The sequence below is a fragment of the Perna viridis genome, chromosome 14 (genome assembly GCF_037379345.1).
Source record: "Perna viridis isolate PV_CMFRI_1.1 ecotype Kerala chromosome 14, ASM3737934v1, whole genome shotgun sequence".
Classification (NCBI taxonomy): Eukaryota; Metazoa; Mollusca; class Bivalvia; order Mytilida; family Mytilidae; genus Perna; species Perna viridis.
Window position 1 is genome coordinate 24,774,473 of NC_142458.1, and position 17,533 is coordinate 24,792,005.

A 17,533-nucleotide genomic window follows, 5' to 3' on the forward strand; every position below is an offset into this window, starting at 1 on the left:
ATAGGAATATGAAATAATTTGTATGGATTTGTCTTTGAAATATGGGGGAAATTTGTTGGTAACGTTTTCGTGATGGAGGATGTCAGCCAAATTAATTGCATCTATACTAATAACATGTTAATAATTCGTTCTTTTTATTGATATTAATACATGATTTATGCACATGTTATTAAATATTTATTAACATGTTATTAAATATTTATTGATATCAATAAATGGGGAATAAATTCCGCAACGGCTTGTCATACATTGAAGACGAATGGGTGGCCTTGAACTGACATTTTTCATCCCGGTGAAAAGTTCACCATTTATTTTGGTTCAGGCGAGCTTATGAAAATATCTTTGTTTACATCACATTTTTTATCACTGTTATCACATATCAACATGTTCTAGCACCAAAATATACAACTATGCAGCAACAATTTCATACGACTTACAATTCAAAAGGTGTGTAAACTTAACAGCTCGTCCAGTATTAACCGTACACAGGAAAAAATGCAACATATGTTTTGGACCAGTATGGCAAAATTGTGATTTTTTTTTTTTTTTGCTTTTCAAAGTACACGAAATCACATATTTCGCAAAATCTTTAGAAACCGTACATGTACAACTATCATAAATGAAACCTTATTGAAAACATATAAATACCATATAATTTTTAAATCAAACATTCGGAAACAAATGTTTCTCATGGTGGTCCTAAACATATAAAAGATGTCTTAACAAACATGAAAAACATATGTTGCATTGTTTCCCTACGCCACTCAGCTTGATACACTAACACAAAATGTGCAAAGCCTTGCCACTGACCCGGTACAAGAAAATTGCCACTATAATACAGATCCCTCTTCTGTGCGGTTCTGGTCTAAACTAAATGAAGAAGGAAATTTAAGTGTACATATATTTTGATTCGCAGAACCAAAGTTAACTTAATACAGCTATTAGCACCAAAATGATGAAAACATGTTCTCAAATACAGATCAATTATTGTCATACTAATACAACTTGGATGTACCATCGGTACAGAAGTCATAATATGTTCCGCACAGCGCAGCTTCATATGAAGGCAGGTGTCGAGCCCGGAACAGTAAGGGCAATAAAGTACAAACAATTCAAGCTTGATACAGCTCTGAATTTTGATAGTGATAACTATTTGACACAGGATAGGTCTTTCATAGTGGTCCCTTTTTGCACGTTTATCCATAAATGATATAGTCACAATCCCTTAAATCTATCCTTGCCTGTCTTTGGCTGTCTGGCCCCTTGAGCTACAATCTCAAAGAAATCCAATCACTTGTAGTCTAGTTGTTGTCTGGAAATCATGAAAATGTTGTTTTTTAGGCCCTTTTTCTGTCCCTTATTCCTAAACAGCTTAAGTCTCACAGCACAACCTCCGAAAAATTAATCCCATCCTTCCTTGTATGACACCTTTTAGTACAATTTCAAAGAGATCCATAAAATTGCCTCGACCCAATTGGATGATGAGGCTAAAAACAACAACAGCATCATACCAGTGTACGACCACATGTACGACCACAAATGTTATGTGGTTATATTAAAATTTGAATTTGTCAACCGTTGAATTGGTATCCTGTAAAATTTCAAACCTATCTTGTTTAAAAAAGACATTCTAATGTTTCATTAGAATAACCTACACCCCAACACAATATAACACCAGATTCAGGCAAGCTATTGTCTACATGTCAAGTTCTCCCTATCTCAAGTTCCAACAAGGTTTTGCTAATATGTCAACTTCTTCCTACCTTCCAGTTCTAACAAGCTATGGTCTACATGTCAAATTCAATTGAGAGACTGGACATGTAGACAAATGCAATGCTAATATACAATAAACACACTTCAACACAAATTTGTCAATAATACAGGCTTTAACATTCTTGACACTGAAACAACACTATTTGTTGGTTAGGTTTTTTTTAAATCCAAAAACATCACCTTCATCTAGGAAAACCTAAGTACAAATGTAGTTTCACAAAAATGTATTAGTGTAAATGTATCAATGTTCTGACAGGACAATTAAAAAAAACATGCTGATAAGTCCAAACTAACAATAGTTTTTAAATTTACAACTCTTTATATGGCTAGGTGTTCTTTCTCAGTTTAAAAAAAAGTCTCTTTTACCAGTAGTGTGATTTTAATAGTCTCCATTTACAACAAGTCTGGTGGAAACTTGTTTATGGCTACATCAAGTCTGGTGGAACTTAGGCTTTATACTAAACAAACTATGGATTTTTGGATTGGAAGTATTAGTTGAAAGATGTCTCTGTACTTAAAAATATAAAAAAAAAACTTCCATAATAAAGTATCAATTCAAGTTTCTTTTCTAGGATCCCCATTTCAGTGTCTCTAATTTTAGGCATGTTGACCCCAGTTGCCTTTGATATAAATGAAGAACTTCTCTGAAATAGAAGTGAGTGTGAAGGTCATCTATGACAGAGGTTTCATTAAGAACCAGCTAATGTCAAAATGTAGACAGTTCAAAAAGTGGAAATGGATGGTTCAAAATCACAATGGGCCCCATTCCCCATTGATACATTTTGAAGGTGTAGATGGTCCATTTTCTCTATTAAGCCTGTTCACTGAAAAGATAATGAAAGCCCTGCTATGTTTGCCAATAATTAAATGAAATGCTCAGTTATCAAAAAAAAGAAGAAATGAAAGCTCCTGGTTACAATACTTCCAAAACTATTTCATTTGGTACATTTTACAAAGATGTAGTATAAATAATAATATTTTCAGACAAATAAATGCTATTCAATCACGGACCCTTAACTTAGTGGGGCAGATTACTAAAAACAATAGTGTTTTGAGCAAAATATTTGGCAACACCTTCACAAATCACTACTGATGATACTTATAATGTTTCATTTAAATATATCAAATAGTTCACAAAAACGAACTCATTACCTTATACATAACATATGGATTAAATTATCTCCCTTTGGAAGTGTCAAACAAAAATTAACTTGTTCTGTGCACAAAGACACATTAGGTTAAACTTATTTCTAAAGTTCTCTTTGTCCCTGAAATATGAATATTTTTCATTTTAATCAATGATATTTTGCTTTTACTCAGAGCAGAAAGTATGAACACTACCGGTTATTGCCACACAAACTTAGTTTGTAGGGGTTTAAAAGTAATCATATGCAGGAGAGTGCTACATTGACTCTGGTTCCCTAAAAACCTGTGCTATAATTCATAAAAACATATATGTAAATATTAATATTGCACAAAACAGAGTAATTCAACAACACCCGCGTTTCTTCTCTGTACTCATGGCAGTACTTTCTGTAAGACTAACCGTGCCTCGATTACGGTTTTTCATCTTAATCCTTTCAACATCTGACAATGGCAAGCAGTAGTCAAATATATATTCAAATACTTCAGCTACATTGACGTCTTTTAGACTTGATGTCTCAAAATATGGGTCATGCTTTAGTTTGTTATAGTCTACATGTGAGTTTATCTCCCTTGAATACTGTTTCGCCTCCTCCACCATTACTCTCCTTCTCTCATTATCAAGCAGATCCAATTTGGTCCCAACGATAACTTTAAAACAACCATCTTCTGTAGCTGATTCAACTAAAGGCACAAATCTAGACCTACAACATCAATTTTAAAAAAAATTTAGCAAGTGAAAATTTATTTTAGCAAGTAGAAAAAAATCCGCATAAGTGATAAAAATGGGAAAATCGATCCCTGTCAAAATACATTACCCAAAATTGATAGAAGCTTTTTTTCCATTGTAACCTAGTTTCATCAGTATCTGTAAGAATCAGCCAGTGAGTGAAACATGGTACGAAAAAACCCACCATTTTGACAGTTTCATTTGACTATTTCAACATCAGAATCAAGGAAAAATGACAAGATTTTCATTATTATGCTGGACCATTGAGTTACAATTTCATTGAAATGCACTAAAAATGAACATTTCAAGTGCAGATAACTCTGTAGAAAAGCTCATTTTTCTAACATTCTATTGAAAGCTAGTAATGCAGAGGTCAAATTATGTCTTTTTTTCAAATAGAGAAAGTATCCTTGAGTGATATTACATTCTCAGATCAGTGGAGTTTTGACATGCATGTTTCTGATTTTTCCCATTTTGCCTGATTCTTACAAACACTTACACCTAAAATTCATCTTATTGAGTCTTGGTCTATAGGACCTTATCAGATCTTTTAATTATTTTTCATTGATATTTGCTAATTTTTATTGAAAATTTCAAATAATAAATTACCAATGCTAATTCTCACGAGCCAAAGTATTTCTACAATAGTTGAGACTCTAAAAAACCTGAATCACTAACCTGAAGAATATGAAATCATATGGTCGTATCATTTGATTATGTAAACCAAACAATTGTCAAAATTTAAAGTTGTTCCTATATTTACATCATTCCTGCCACATAATGAGCCAGCTGAGCATAACAAAAAGAAGATCATTGATAGAAGGCACTGCAGTCATCAACACTATCAAAAATTCTCAAACCATTGGCACCTTTACTTTCTTGAATAATGGGCCAATCAGAAGCTTAGATAGCCACTGACGGCCATTTGTTCAATCATATGGAACAAATATACACATTTTGTAGAATGTTTTTCATACATCATTTCTGCTAAGTTTAATTAAAAATGGTCATGGGGTTTTCATATAGTTGAGCAAAATTTGAAAAGTTTACTGACGATGGAGAACAGACGCAAAGTAATGGCATAAGCTCGTGTGGACCTTTGGTTCAGGTGAGCTAGCTAATATTCGTTTTATTCCTAGCTTTAAGGGTTTGACAAAATTTCTAAAAATAAGAAATTTTTCATCACATTCACATAAATATTAGTGTATGTTGTGAGGCACTGGCATTGACTGACAAATTACCGGTAAGTTCAATTTTGTTAAGCTGTAAAATTAAATTGTGTATTTGTTTTTTTTATGCCTTAACTGTTTGCTTGGCCTTAGCACTTTACTTTCCAAAATTATGACTTTGCATTAACTATAGTTGGCCTTTATTTCATTAACTTTCATGAGTCATGAGTTTTCAAACAAAGTACAATTGAAGGACCTAGATATAAAATTAACTAAGGCCATTCAAATCAATTTCTAGGTTCCTGCATGAGTAATCATGGCCAGGCAGGAAGCACAATTCTTAATTAAGGCTAGGTAGAAAGCACAAGTCTTCTTTTTATCTCTCTACAACCAAAAAAAATTACAGTGGTTTCTTTTATTGGAAACAGCTAGAAAAAATTCAGAGGAAGGCGTTTTCTTTTCTTATTCTTTGAACAAAGAACTGCCTTGGTGGTCTCAAGGTAATGGGCTTGGGTCTTGAATTTCCATCCCCCTCTGAGTCACCTGAAAGACTTTAAAATTGGTAGTCAATGCTTCACCACCAAGTATGTAGTTATACAAGTGAACAGAGTGACAACTGGTCGGCCTGGAGTCAGTATAATGTCAGTATAATGTGTCCAAGTGGATTGGCATGCCTACATGCAGGCTATTGCTTCTGTGAGCTAGCACAATAAAGAGCTGTGCTTTAAGCGCATGATAGGCCTGTTGCCCTTTTAACTTGTCCTTATACTTAACTCCTTAAGTCCTTAACAAATTTACATCCTCAATTTCACACTGTTATAAAAAAAAAATTCTTCAACGATTTGGCAACGAATAAATTTACTTGGCCGTTTCCGCCTTTCCTTAAAGAGTAAAACTTTATAACACGGAAACGTAAAATTTGACATTTATACAAATCAGAAAGGCGCTTATCTCAATAGATATGAACAATTCACCAAAGTTTCATAAAAGTTGGTTAAAGTGTTTTTAAGTTATTGTCCGATTGTTGACTACAGACGGACAGACAATAGTCTTAGACGGCCGTATAAAAATGGCTTAGTGTATTTGATAGGTCAATTGTCCTTATCCTGAAATGCATGAAATATCTGCCATGGGATGTTAAACAATAATCAATCAACCAATCTAACAAAAAAGTAATAATGGGTAATGGGGCACCTTCAGTAGAGATTAGAGAAGGTCTTGATATTTTTTGTTAGCTTTACTCCTTTTTAAACTTATATAGTCCAATGAAATAAAACAGTCATTCATTCATTTCCAAAATAATTTAATGGCTACAAACTGAACTTACTTTAGAGTTTCAAAAGTGCTATCTAAACTAAGGTCAAAAGCTAATATGGCAGCCCCAGCATTTCTGCAATAGAATGAAGACAGCCCTGAAAATCTTTCATCTCCTGCAGTATCCTATAATAAATAAAAACAATGACTTTACATGAAAAGTATAGTAAAAGGCATCTTACTGTATAGTATGACAAAATTGTTTTAAATATACAAGTTTTGGAATACATAGTAACATAGTTTTCAATGAAGATGTCAGAGTTTGGGGATCTAGTTACTCCAGCAATTCTAAAAGCTATCTTGCAAGCTACATGTCAAATGTGAATAAACAATATTTCAAATTGGGAAATCCAGAATAATTCCCGAATTATACAGACCTACTGGACAAAAACTGGTTAAAAAATAAACACACTCTATAAACAAAACTTTTGTCTAAAACATAGTTGGCCTTCCAAAAAGATCATAATCGACGCTAATTTTCTATTTCTAGAATGCAAGAGCATTGTTTGGCTTTTGAAATTGATTTTCTACTTAAAATCAATCAACAATGATTTCCCGCATGAATTTCTCACTTGTTCTTCACTAAGTGAACTGGCATTTTACCCCAAATTGTCTTTACCAGAAGTGAAGAAAAGAATAAATTGATGATATACATCAAAATTTTGTATATCGTCTATACCAACTTTATCAAACAATGCCATTGTTACAGGTTAAAGTATGCAGTAACAGGATTCTAATCTCTTACATTGTAGAGGTATGGTTCTAGTGAACAAGGACAGCAATTTTTTAAAAGTATTAAAACCTGAGCTAATTTACTTGTGTCACTTGTGAAACACATTCCTTTCTCTACAGACAAAATAATGAAACTCTTATCTTGTAAATTTTACGATGAAAATATACTTTTCCTTTCCACTTTATTCATATAATGCACATTTTTGAATGATCTAATTGAACTTAAAAATTAAATGTTTAGAGGCAAGTGTTTTGAAAATGCCTCCAATCAAAACAATTACTCTGAAACATGCATTCATCCAAGTACATATTATCTTTTCCCTTATATGATGGCAATATTTATGGAAGTATATATTCTATACTTGAAACCAGTTCAAGCATTAAATGGATTTAATCATTATTTTTGTTTCAACCAGAGTTTATTTGACGTCAAGTTGTCCTTTATCTATAAAAGTACATGGCAACAGGCAACTAGTATTGAGTAAATCTACTTTATTGAAAGACAACATGAGATTTACTTGTATATTTATATATCCCTTTCTATTTGGTAGAAAATCCAACAATTTCCATTTCACTGAAGGTATCCTTATTTTAATTATAAACGAACTGGTTTTCACCAGTAAACAAAAAAGGCAAAAATGAACAGCAGTAAATTTGCCTGTTAATTGCCACACATCCTATTAAGGAATTTTTTTAATTTTTGAACAAGTTATACGGAATAACCGGACTTGCTGCGGTTAACACTTATAAACCAAGTTAAGACGGTCGATAGACATTCTGATGTGCAACGTTTGTTTGGTGTTTATAAAAAATGTGACTGGCCCAATCCTGGTTGAGTATATATGTTCAAAAATTAAACATTCCTTTGTGATTATTTGAATCACAGAGTGCTGACTAATTGATGTTAATAATGTCATCGTACCACAATGACCTAGTTTGCTCAAAGAAAACCAATCAGAAAGCTTTATACAAATCAAATTGAATTATTCCAAAAACTTGTCAATGGTTATACTCAGAAAATGTTTATTGGTCAATAGTATCTATTTCAATTAATTAAAATGAATAATACAGTCCTGGATTGAATGACCATAACATGATGAAATGTCTTAGGTAGTTCACCGAAAAATTGACAAGGATGTTTAAGGTTTCTACGAGACAAATTTTTAAATATCTTTAAAACAATAGAAAGTTGTAAATCTCTCCTGAAGTGAACCATTTTACTGGCTGTATTGTTACTTACCCATACAGCAACATTATATGGTCCCCATTGCTTTAAAAAGAAGGCAGCTCCAATAGTCTAGGAAAAAAAACACATACATTTAATGTTGGGCATTTACAATATCTCACGTAGCATCCAGTGTTAAATGGTATTTCTATAATCCAGATAAACTTTCCAAACAGTTTAAAATTAGAAAATTATTTAAGTACTTTTACATGCAGTTGTTGATAAAAAAAAATTCCTAAAAAAGGTGGGGGTGCTGACTAGCCTAAAAATGTGTAGATAACTACACATGCTATAACCATGTTCTATGCTTCCATCAGGTTATATTTTTTAAATTAGAATCCCCAAAAAATTACATTAGGACCTTTAGCAGCACCATTTGATCTTTAAAGAAAAGTCTTGTACCAAGTTTCAAATGAAACAAAACCCAAACATGTCTGGACCTGTGTCACACCATTCAATCATTAAGCTAGGACCAATATTCAAATTAAAAAAGACCCATCAAACATTAATAATAAGGTAAAAGCCCTCATCCTCTACAGCGGAATCAGATATAAAGTGTTTGAATTAAGTTCCAATTTTGTATTTCATTTACACAAGCTTAAAGAGGTAGACCTAGGGTATGGGAAACAACTCTTAAAAATCACTGGAACGTTTGTATTCAGCATTTTACATCAATCTTATATAAGCATCTAATTAACTTGGATTCATTTTATTCTGCTTCAAATGAAAGCTTGAAAGGCTTAGTTGAAATTGTGTATGATGCAAACATATCACTGATTTCATGTCCCTTACCTTAGGTTTACCTCCTTAAATATAAATATAATATAATATACTTGTTTTAAAGCTTATATCCTTAAAACAAAATATATCAATCTGTAAAACATTTTATTATACAGCTATATTAATAAGCCAATGAAAAACTTTTACTGAGGTTACGTGACAATACTGGAACGCCCCATATCGAACAACCCAATCAGTTTCCTATCGGATGTTACATCAGTTCTTTACAATCCAAAAAATTATGAATTTTGAAAATGGCCATTGGTGTGTCATCATCAACAACTGTTCCTATGTTAGAACAATTAGTTCTCTTTTGTTTACAATGATAACTGTATGACAGATTATTATGCTGTTAAGTATACAACACAGAAAATATTGTACTAATTCAATTGTACTGAAAACCCATATTGGACTCCCTACATATATATGTGTCTCAATCAATATGGGTTTCTAGTACAATACAGACCTGTACAGAATTTTTGTGTATTGTACACTAAACTGTTGAATTAATCAGGATTCATGTGATGTACAAAAAAAAAAAAACAAGCAGTCATCAGTTTTACCAATAACTGACTGACAGATCCATGATTGATCTGTAACTACTAATTGATGATTGATCGCAATAATAGTAGTACCGAGCAGTTCTAGCACTATAAAATTCCCTAATTACAATGATAATGTTCAGTTTATACTTTGGTTAAAAGACAAACACCTGATGAACTTCTTCAGTAGTTAACAGAACAACTGATGAAAAGATTCAAATTTTCTATCAGAAAAATCACCTATTGTTTTGGTAATAATCGTGCTCACAATAAGCTAAAATTAAACTAATTACTGTCAAAGTATTATCATTCATGGAGTACCAATTTTCCTGCTTTCATGGGTTTAGTAAATCAAGAAATTTGGTTCCAAATGAAAAGGATATTTCCCATTAGTTTGTATGGTTGAGTTTTCAAATCCTCGAATTTAATAATCTATGAACAGATAAACCACAAAAATTGGTACCCACGAACATCCTCATTGTATGTGCTGTAAAGACAAACTCTTCCCAAGCATTATTATTGTATGGGCTGTAAACATACTGGTTCAGTTTTGTTGAATTTTCCTTCAATGTATCTGTTGACGAAGCAGGTCTTCCCAACACTATACTCTCCTAGGATAATTACCTTCAAATCTCTGGAAATAAAACATACACATCTATGCTTTAAATCTTAGGCAATTAATTACAGTTAATCAAAACTATAAATATACAACACATATATGTTAACAGTTTGGGTTACTACAACTTTTTTTTTATTCACTGGCAAGGTGATTATATGCTAAAAGTACTCAATAACACACAATAACACTCAATTCAAAAGAGGTCTGAGTACAATGTGAATTTAGAAACAAATCCATTAAACAATAAACACAGGACAGCTACTGACATGATAGCTTCAGACCTAAACTGAACATTATACACAGAAGGTGTTACGCTGTGGTATCACATGAGACGAAGTTGAGGGTGATATATTTACAGAGTTTGATACGATGCGTAAGACCCTCTACTACAGGCAGTATGTGTTACATTATACTGAATACAACAGTGTGATATATCGTGACATCAAGGGTGATATATCCTAAGGAGGGTGATATATCGTGTGATATATCGTGCGATACATCGCTGCCATTGGGCTGATATAACAATCCACCAATCACTGTTCAGTGGGGCAGGACAAGTAAGGATGTGCAGGGAACAGACTAAAGTAACTCATCACCCATTACCCAATCAAGATTTTTGTATGAAATATATCAAAATATTATACCTCACCATATGCATGTAATAGTAAGTCAATTATAATACATGTACATCCTAATTTAGCATTTAGTATAGTATCATCAGTATAAATATAATCTACAACACCGAATTGAGTTCTCCACCATTTTAGATTCGTACTGCACGTATCTAAATCCAATTAATTGTTTGCAGTTTAAAAAAAAAAGTAAACACAAGATATAGCTCTGTTATTCTATATTATTCTATTATTCACTAAATCTAAATATAAATGTGGCTACATAGTACACAGTATTCAATTAACATATAGCATCAGTTATGCTATTATATAAATTCACTACTAAATATAACTAGTGAAATACTTAAAATTATATCTAAAAGCCCAACCCAAAAATTAATATCAATCCTCTTTTATATCCCCCAGACTGCACGTGCTTTCTACAATTCAAAATAATGAATATGCGTGAGCAGTTGGAGTGTGGCATAACTCCCATGCTTATCATGAAATGATAGGCCAATCTGAATTGATTTGATTTCACTAACCAGTATCAATTACACAAATATATCAGTAAATCATTATTTTGACAAAAGATGGAAGTCCACACAACAATATCTAGATATTCCCGAGCACTGATTTGTCCATCATTATGTATTGTATGACATAAAGCTACAAATTTATGTACTGCTATTCTGTGAATTTATCCCAGATTAACTTCAAAAACCATGCAAACTGATATTCCTTTCTCAGTTCAGTAGACAAATAATAGATATTGTGGCAAGAAAATAAAGATTCCCTTGCTATTGTCAATGCTACATTTATAAGCAAAATTGACAAATAGATTATCATTCACCCAGATTTATTTTCTTGCTTTTCATTGTGACAGCTCAAACCAGTCAATCAATATTGTGATTCAGAAGCTATGATAATATAAAAGTATAATATCATGCTGTCAATAGAAACTAACTTAAGATGTAATAGATACATGTACTTAATTATCTAAGCTGTCAACAATATTATGTTGAATATAAAATGAAATCAAGCATGGAAGAAAATTAAATTATCTACATGTAACGGTATATGAACACAATTTATAAGCTTATTTTCTTAAATAACAAATAAATCACAGATTGCCATATGCGACTGCTACTTACCTATAATGTTCATTAAATTTTTACCATAATAGATAGATTTCAAAATAAAAACCAAAATATATTAGAAAATAATATGTCCGTTGAATCACAGGGGCTCGCTCCCACTATCACATATGTAACCTAACTTGTATTAATTGTATTTATACACTAGTCATGCTGCATATTTGATAGTGGGAATAAGCCCCTGTGATTGAATTAAACTAAAGCAGCTAGCAATTCATATCATAATTATTTGAAAGTCATGTTTGGCATAAAACAACATCCAAAAAAAATGTCACCATCAGTACAAGACAGGTGAATACAAATATGTAAGGGGATGACCATTTGTTATGGAGGAAAGGCATTAAAGACTTCCAAAATAGATATCTAAACTCATACCTTTAAAAAAAAACATTTTGATCTTCAAGGAGAGAGTAAAAGAAATGTTTTGATCCTTTCAAATCACTGTGGTTTGATGCTTTTATATACATGAATATAAATATATTACATTATTATATACCCCTCCTTGAATATCAAATGGTCATCCCCTAACTGCCAACTTTTTCTGGTAATTTATAATGTGAAAAATGTGAAATTTAGTTGATGATCACAGCAAATGCAATTTTTCTTGACCTCATGACCGTCTGACCTAGCTCGTACTTAAAGGCAAGACTGGTAATTTCTACTTCAAAATGGTACAATGTAGTATGATTTTTTGTATGCTCAGAACTGTGTGGGAATGCAGGAATTAGTTATTGGTCACTTAAATTCACCGAAGTCTAATCTTCAAGTAGATCAAGAAATCTTCTGAGGCAAGCAACTTCAAATAACTGGAAAACTTGGCACATTTCAGTCTCTGCACAGAATAACCATTACCTATAATTCTGACACGCAATAATGTGTCCAGCATTAAAGCTTGTGACATTCCTAATTACAAAATGGTTGTACCTTGTCTAATTCAATTTTTTCTCAAATAGAAAGTAAAATAATGACATTCATTTATTATGTACACTTTTTAAGGGTCAAGTCAATCTTTCCCTTATATATAAGGTACTATGTAGCACCTCCCCATAGTAAAAACGGGGCATTAATGTACCATCAAATGATACCAGGCCACTCAATGGTGGAAAAAGGAGGATGGCAAAATTTCAAAATGGACTAACTCAAAAACTACATTTTTGATTTTGCTGAAAATTTAACTTATCCTTATATCATGAAAATTAACAACTGTAGTGCCAAGTTTAAAAAAAAAGATGAACTAGAAACCGTCCAGGGAACAGACAGACAGATATACAACTTTTCAGAAGGTACCAGTATCACATATAACCTTGCCACTTTCTGTGGTGGAGTATAAAAAAATTATTTTTAGGGATTTTTTTAAATATATGTTTGACTAAAAAATTCTGATGCTTTGAATAGAAAACAATTTCATCACAAATAAGAAATTAAAGATATTTAATCTTTATCTTCCATGTATGGAGACGACATAATATAAATACTATAACTAGTTCTGACAATGCCTTACTAAAAGTTATATATAGTAGTTCAAAAGAAACTAATCCTTGGTTAAAGAAAGCAAGCAAAATACTAAACAACCTTGGTTTGTCATACATAGTGAATAATGTTACTCTATTAAATTTAATCTAAGCCAAAGTAGACAAAGAATTTTCTATCTATGTTTACAAACTCAAAATGCATAAATATTTTAATCTCAACAGTTAGTATTTTTCCACAGTGTCTATAAAATTGGTAAAAGACCTCCATATTTTGATTTTTTTTTTTAAAATAGAGACAATAAAGCTGCTTTGTGAAAAATGCGAATAAGTGCCCATGTACTGATGTATGAACAAGGAAAACATTTAAATATAAATAGAAATGAAGACACTGCCCACCCCCCCCCCCACCCCCCATGTAACTACAAAGAAATAGAGAACGAGAAACATTTATTTCTAAAATGCTAATCTCTTGAAGACCAAAGAGTTACTTTTAATGAGAAAATACCAAACATAATGGATAACAAAAATACTATATCATGTCTCTTTTATCAAACCATAATTCATATAAAATTGGACAACCATAATTTAATTTCTTCATCAAAACCTCACCTCACACCAAGAGATATAGCATATATTAAATAGCAGTTCTATAGAAATACTAAAAATAACTATAAAATTTATGAATGAATGTTGGAATCGATTGTCAATTTAATTTAACAGAAATTATTTTAATATATAACGTTAAAGTTTAAACTATAGATTAATCTGTTTTAATCAGATTTACACCACTGTCGCACTATGGTCATAAATTTAGTTTATATGTAATGTATATTCCAATGTACTATTCATTCCATAACCATTTATTGTAAATGTGTTTGTGCAAATAACATTGTCTATTGTCTATAAAGCTCTCAGATATACTTCCTCTGTTTGAATATTATGAAGAGTCTACTACAGTTATACATACATATTGTAAATGATGTTTCAATTACTAACATATTATTTGAATAATGTTTACCAACACGGATATTGTAAATGAAAGCTCAACTAACTTACCTCAATCAATCTAAACCACCTAGCTGGATTGAGATCTCTTGAGAATTTTGCATGCAAAATAATTGAGACTCAAGTGATGGTTTCCTCAAGTCACCCTCAAGTATGCTCAAGTGGGTTTTATAGACCTGGTACCCTCAATTGCATACATGTTCTATGAAATATTTGATCAGACTTGCCTGAATCCATTTAAAATCTTAAGCATCCACAGGGAATAGAATTTTTTTTCCAAACTACATCAATATTAATGTCTGAAATAAGTAGTTCAAGTATATATTTATATATCTACTTATCTTACATTAAAGTCTGTCCATTTGTAAAAACCATGCCTGCATGAATACAGCTTAATAAACCCTTAAGTAAAATATGAATCAATATACTGTGTAAGCATATCTTTCCTCAACCTCACATTATCAAAATTTCAAATTTGACCTTTATTTCCCAGAAGCACCTGATCAGTCTTATGACTTGCAGCAACCTCAAGTCTCCTCAAGTGTGTAAATCTATCTAAAAAAACTTAGTCCATAGCTCAAGTCAGCTCAAGTTCTAAAAATTGTAAAGACTTTTTCCTCATGTGTAGCTCAAGGCCCTTCAGAAACTAAGTCCAGTGCTCAACCATAGCTCAAGTTTGCTCAAGTCTTCTCAAGTATGCAAATTACTTGAGCTTAAATGCTCAAGTCTGAATCTCAACAATTAATTGAGCCTCAATTGAGGTTTAATTGAGCATCAATTGAGGCTCAACCTTTCACTTTGGTATTGGGTAACCATGTTCATTTTATATGTATAACAATTATATCTGTAATTGGCCATAACCATATTGTTGATGAGTTTGATGAGATTCTACAAAAGCTGTGGACACTTACCCTATGGAAGCATGGACCAGACTACCTAGAGTCAGGGTTCCTCATTGACTCTATTTGCTTCGTGCGTATTAGTTTGGTTATTTTATGTTCTTTGTAGCGTGTCAGTTGGAACTGTTTTCCCTATCTGGTCTTTGCCAGTGATTACATTCTTTTGATTTCCACTAAACTCTTGGTTCCCTCGATTACTCTATGTGCCAATAAAGTATTTAGTATTAAGCATTTTGTACAAAATTCAAGTGTAATTTTTTTTCTTCTCCCATTCTGTCTTTATACAAAGGTAGTCAGTGTAAAGTTTCATGATTTTGTATATGCACTGGAGGACCAGTAATAATAGTCACTCTTTATAATTATGGCTATGAAACTGTAACTCGTATGGTGGTCATGTTTTTTCTTTGTGTTTAGATCAATTAGTTCTACATTAGGCTAACACAAGTTATGGTTCAGCACTGAGCCAACCTTCAAATTTCTTAAAAATTTTTCCAGGATTTTATTGAATCTACTTTAGACCATATAAACTCAAATGAGTAGGCATGTCATGTTCCTGTCAACATTGTAACAGCCTACTGATCAATTAATCTATTCCACTGTCTCCAAATAATCATGTTTGCTGACGGTGATTTCTTTTTCAATCTGTCATTCGCAATGATGAAAGATGGCGTATTGTATTTGGACTACTGTTGAAGCCTTACTATTACAAGACGTGGGAACAGAAACATATGGACATTGTCTCAAATGTAAAGCATAGAAACGGAATTTATACTGCATGAATACAACTTACAAGGAAACTTCATGTTATCATGAATTTCTTTGAGATCCTTGAGATGAAATTTGGTAAAGTAATTAGGCAAATAGAAACTCACGCTTTCTTTTTAATCTCGTGGGTTGCCATCTTTCTAAACAATAGTGAATGTCAATCTAAATTTAGACGTGTCATAATCAACACAACCTGAATCATATCAGTAGTGAAACCGGAAGTAAATTGCATGGGGTGTACAAGTGTATGATAACTCGTACCTTTGTACCATCGTCCCAAGTAGAAACTTCCGTTGTTCTAGTGGCGTTCCATTAAATAACACTATATGCATCCAATTGATAAGACAGTTGTGATGTCTAGGGATCCAGTGAAAAGAATGTAGATCACAAGCTTTGTATTTTTTTTCTTTTTTTTTATTGAAAACACCTTTATAGAAAAAGGAACAGATGTGGTGCTTGCACAATCGTATACATAACATGTATAAAATACATACAATGATCACCAAAAGGTTAAAGCATGTGGTTTTATCACCTCCACCGTCCTTAATCTCTGGATCTGCACTGGCTCCATATCCAAAAATGGTTGAAAAAGAAGTATAAGGTTCTTTACAAGCTTGACATGACTTGAGCAGTACATTGTTTTCATGACACCTTGTTTGTTTTGGAATCAATGTTCTCATGGTTTTCACCTCAATTTTCTGACTGACCTTTGGTGTTCAATGAAACTCCTAACACAATTAATTGGACTCCTAATTCTTCAGTTGGAATATTACCAATACAAAGACAACTGTTTTCTATGACAAATAAATCATCCAGAATTAACTCGGTGGGACTCTATTCAAATAGAGAAACTGTCTAGTATAGAGATCATGCATGTTGGTGATTTTTATGTCATGAACATTACAAACTCCCCAAAAAAGTTAAGAGTTGTTCATACCTTAGATCTTCTCATTAACTGAAGTTTAATGTAACTCACTTAGAAGATAAAAAACCAGTCAAAGTTCCAAGGAACAGCTCAGCAATATGAATGTACTATTTTTCAGTTATAAACATATGTGCACTTTCTGTTGGTAAAAATATTTTGAAGTGCTCTGTGGACTTCATACATGCTCCATATTCTTTTTTGGAGGGGTATTTATATATGCAATTTTGGGGCGGTAATATGGAAAATTTCACCTATGTAACCATTTCTTAATACCTGATAAAGTTCTCAAAAACAAAATAGCTGAGTATTCCAGGGGCAACAACTCCTTAAAAAGGAATCAATCAACATTTGTATACATAATACTGATTGAAATAGTCTCTAGGAGTCAAAAGGTACCACTTTTTAGTTTGTTAACTTTGGTAGACTTTTTGAGATATATTTTAGAAAAGTTGTACATACACATCCACATCCTAAGGGAAAAATCCTATTTTCCCATTCAAAGCAACTAAGTTTACTATGTTGGTAGAGTGTAGTTTCTTATACATGTATTTAGCATATTTAAATAGATAATGCTACTTGTTCGATTAATATTCCTTTTTTAAGTTACACTAAAAAAAACATTTTCAAGTAATTTATCAGGTGCATAGGTACAGGCTAGAAAACTTTAGTAAA

At 32.2% G+C, this 17,533-nt stretch overlaps 1 protein-coding gene across 2 annotated transcripts; it reads right to left on the reverse strand.

Moving 5' to 3' along the window:
* Positions 1-280: 280 nt before the first annotated feature.
* On the reverse strand, positions 281-16,181 carry LOC148598741 (ras-related protein Rab-20-like). Of its 2 annotated transcripts, none has more exons than XM_088560799.1 (5): positions 16,044-16,181; positions 9,949-10,042; positions 8,102-8,158; positions 6,143-6,255; positions 281-3,620 (listed from the first exon to the last, which is right to left on the reverse strand). In XM_088560799.1, the coding sequence occupies exons 1-5, from the start codon at positions 16,070-16,072 to the stop codon at positions 3,263-3,265; spliced, it is 651 nt and encodes a 216-aa protein (XP_088416925.1). In that variant the 5' UTR covers positions 16,073-16,181; the 3' UTR covers positions 281-3,262. The 2 variants fall into 2 exon arrangements, with proteins under 2 accessions (XP_088416925.1, XP_088416926.1); XM_088560800.1 differs by having other exon boundaries at positions 9,876-10,042; positions 16,044-16,138.
* Between the last annotated feature and the right edge of the window lie 1,352 nt (positions 16,182-17,533).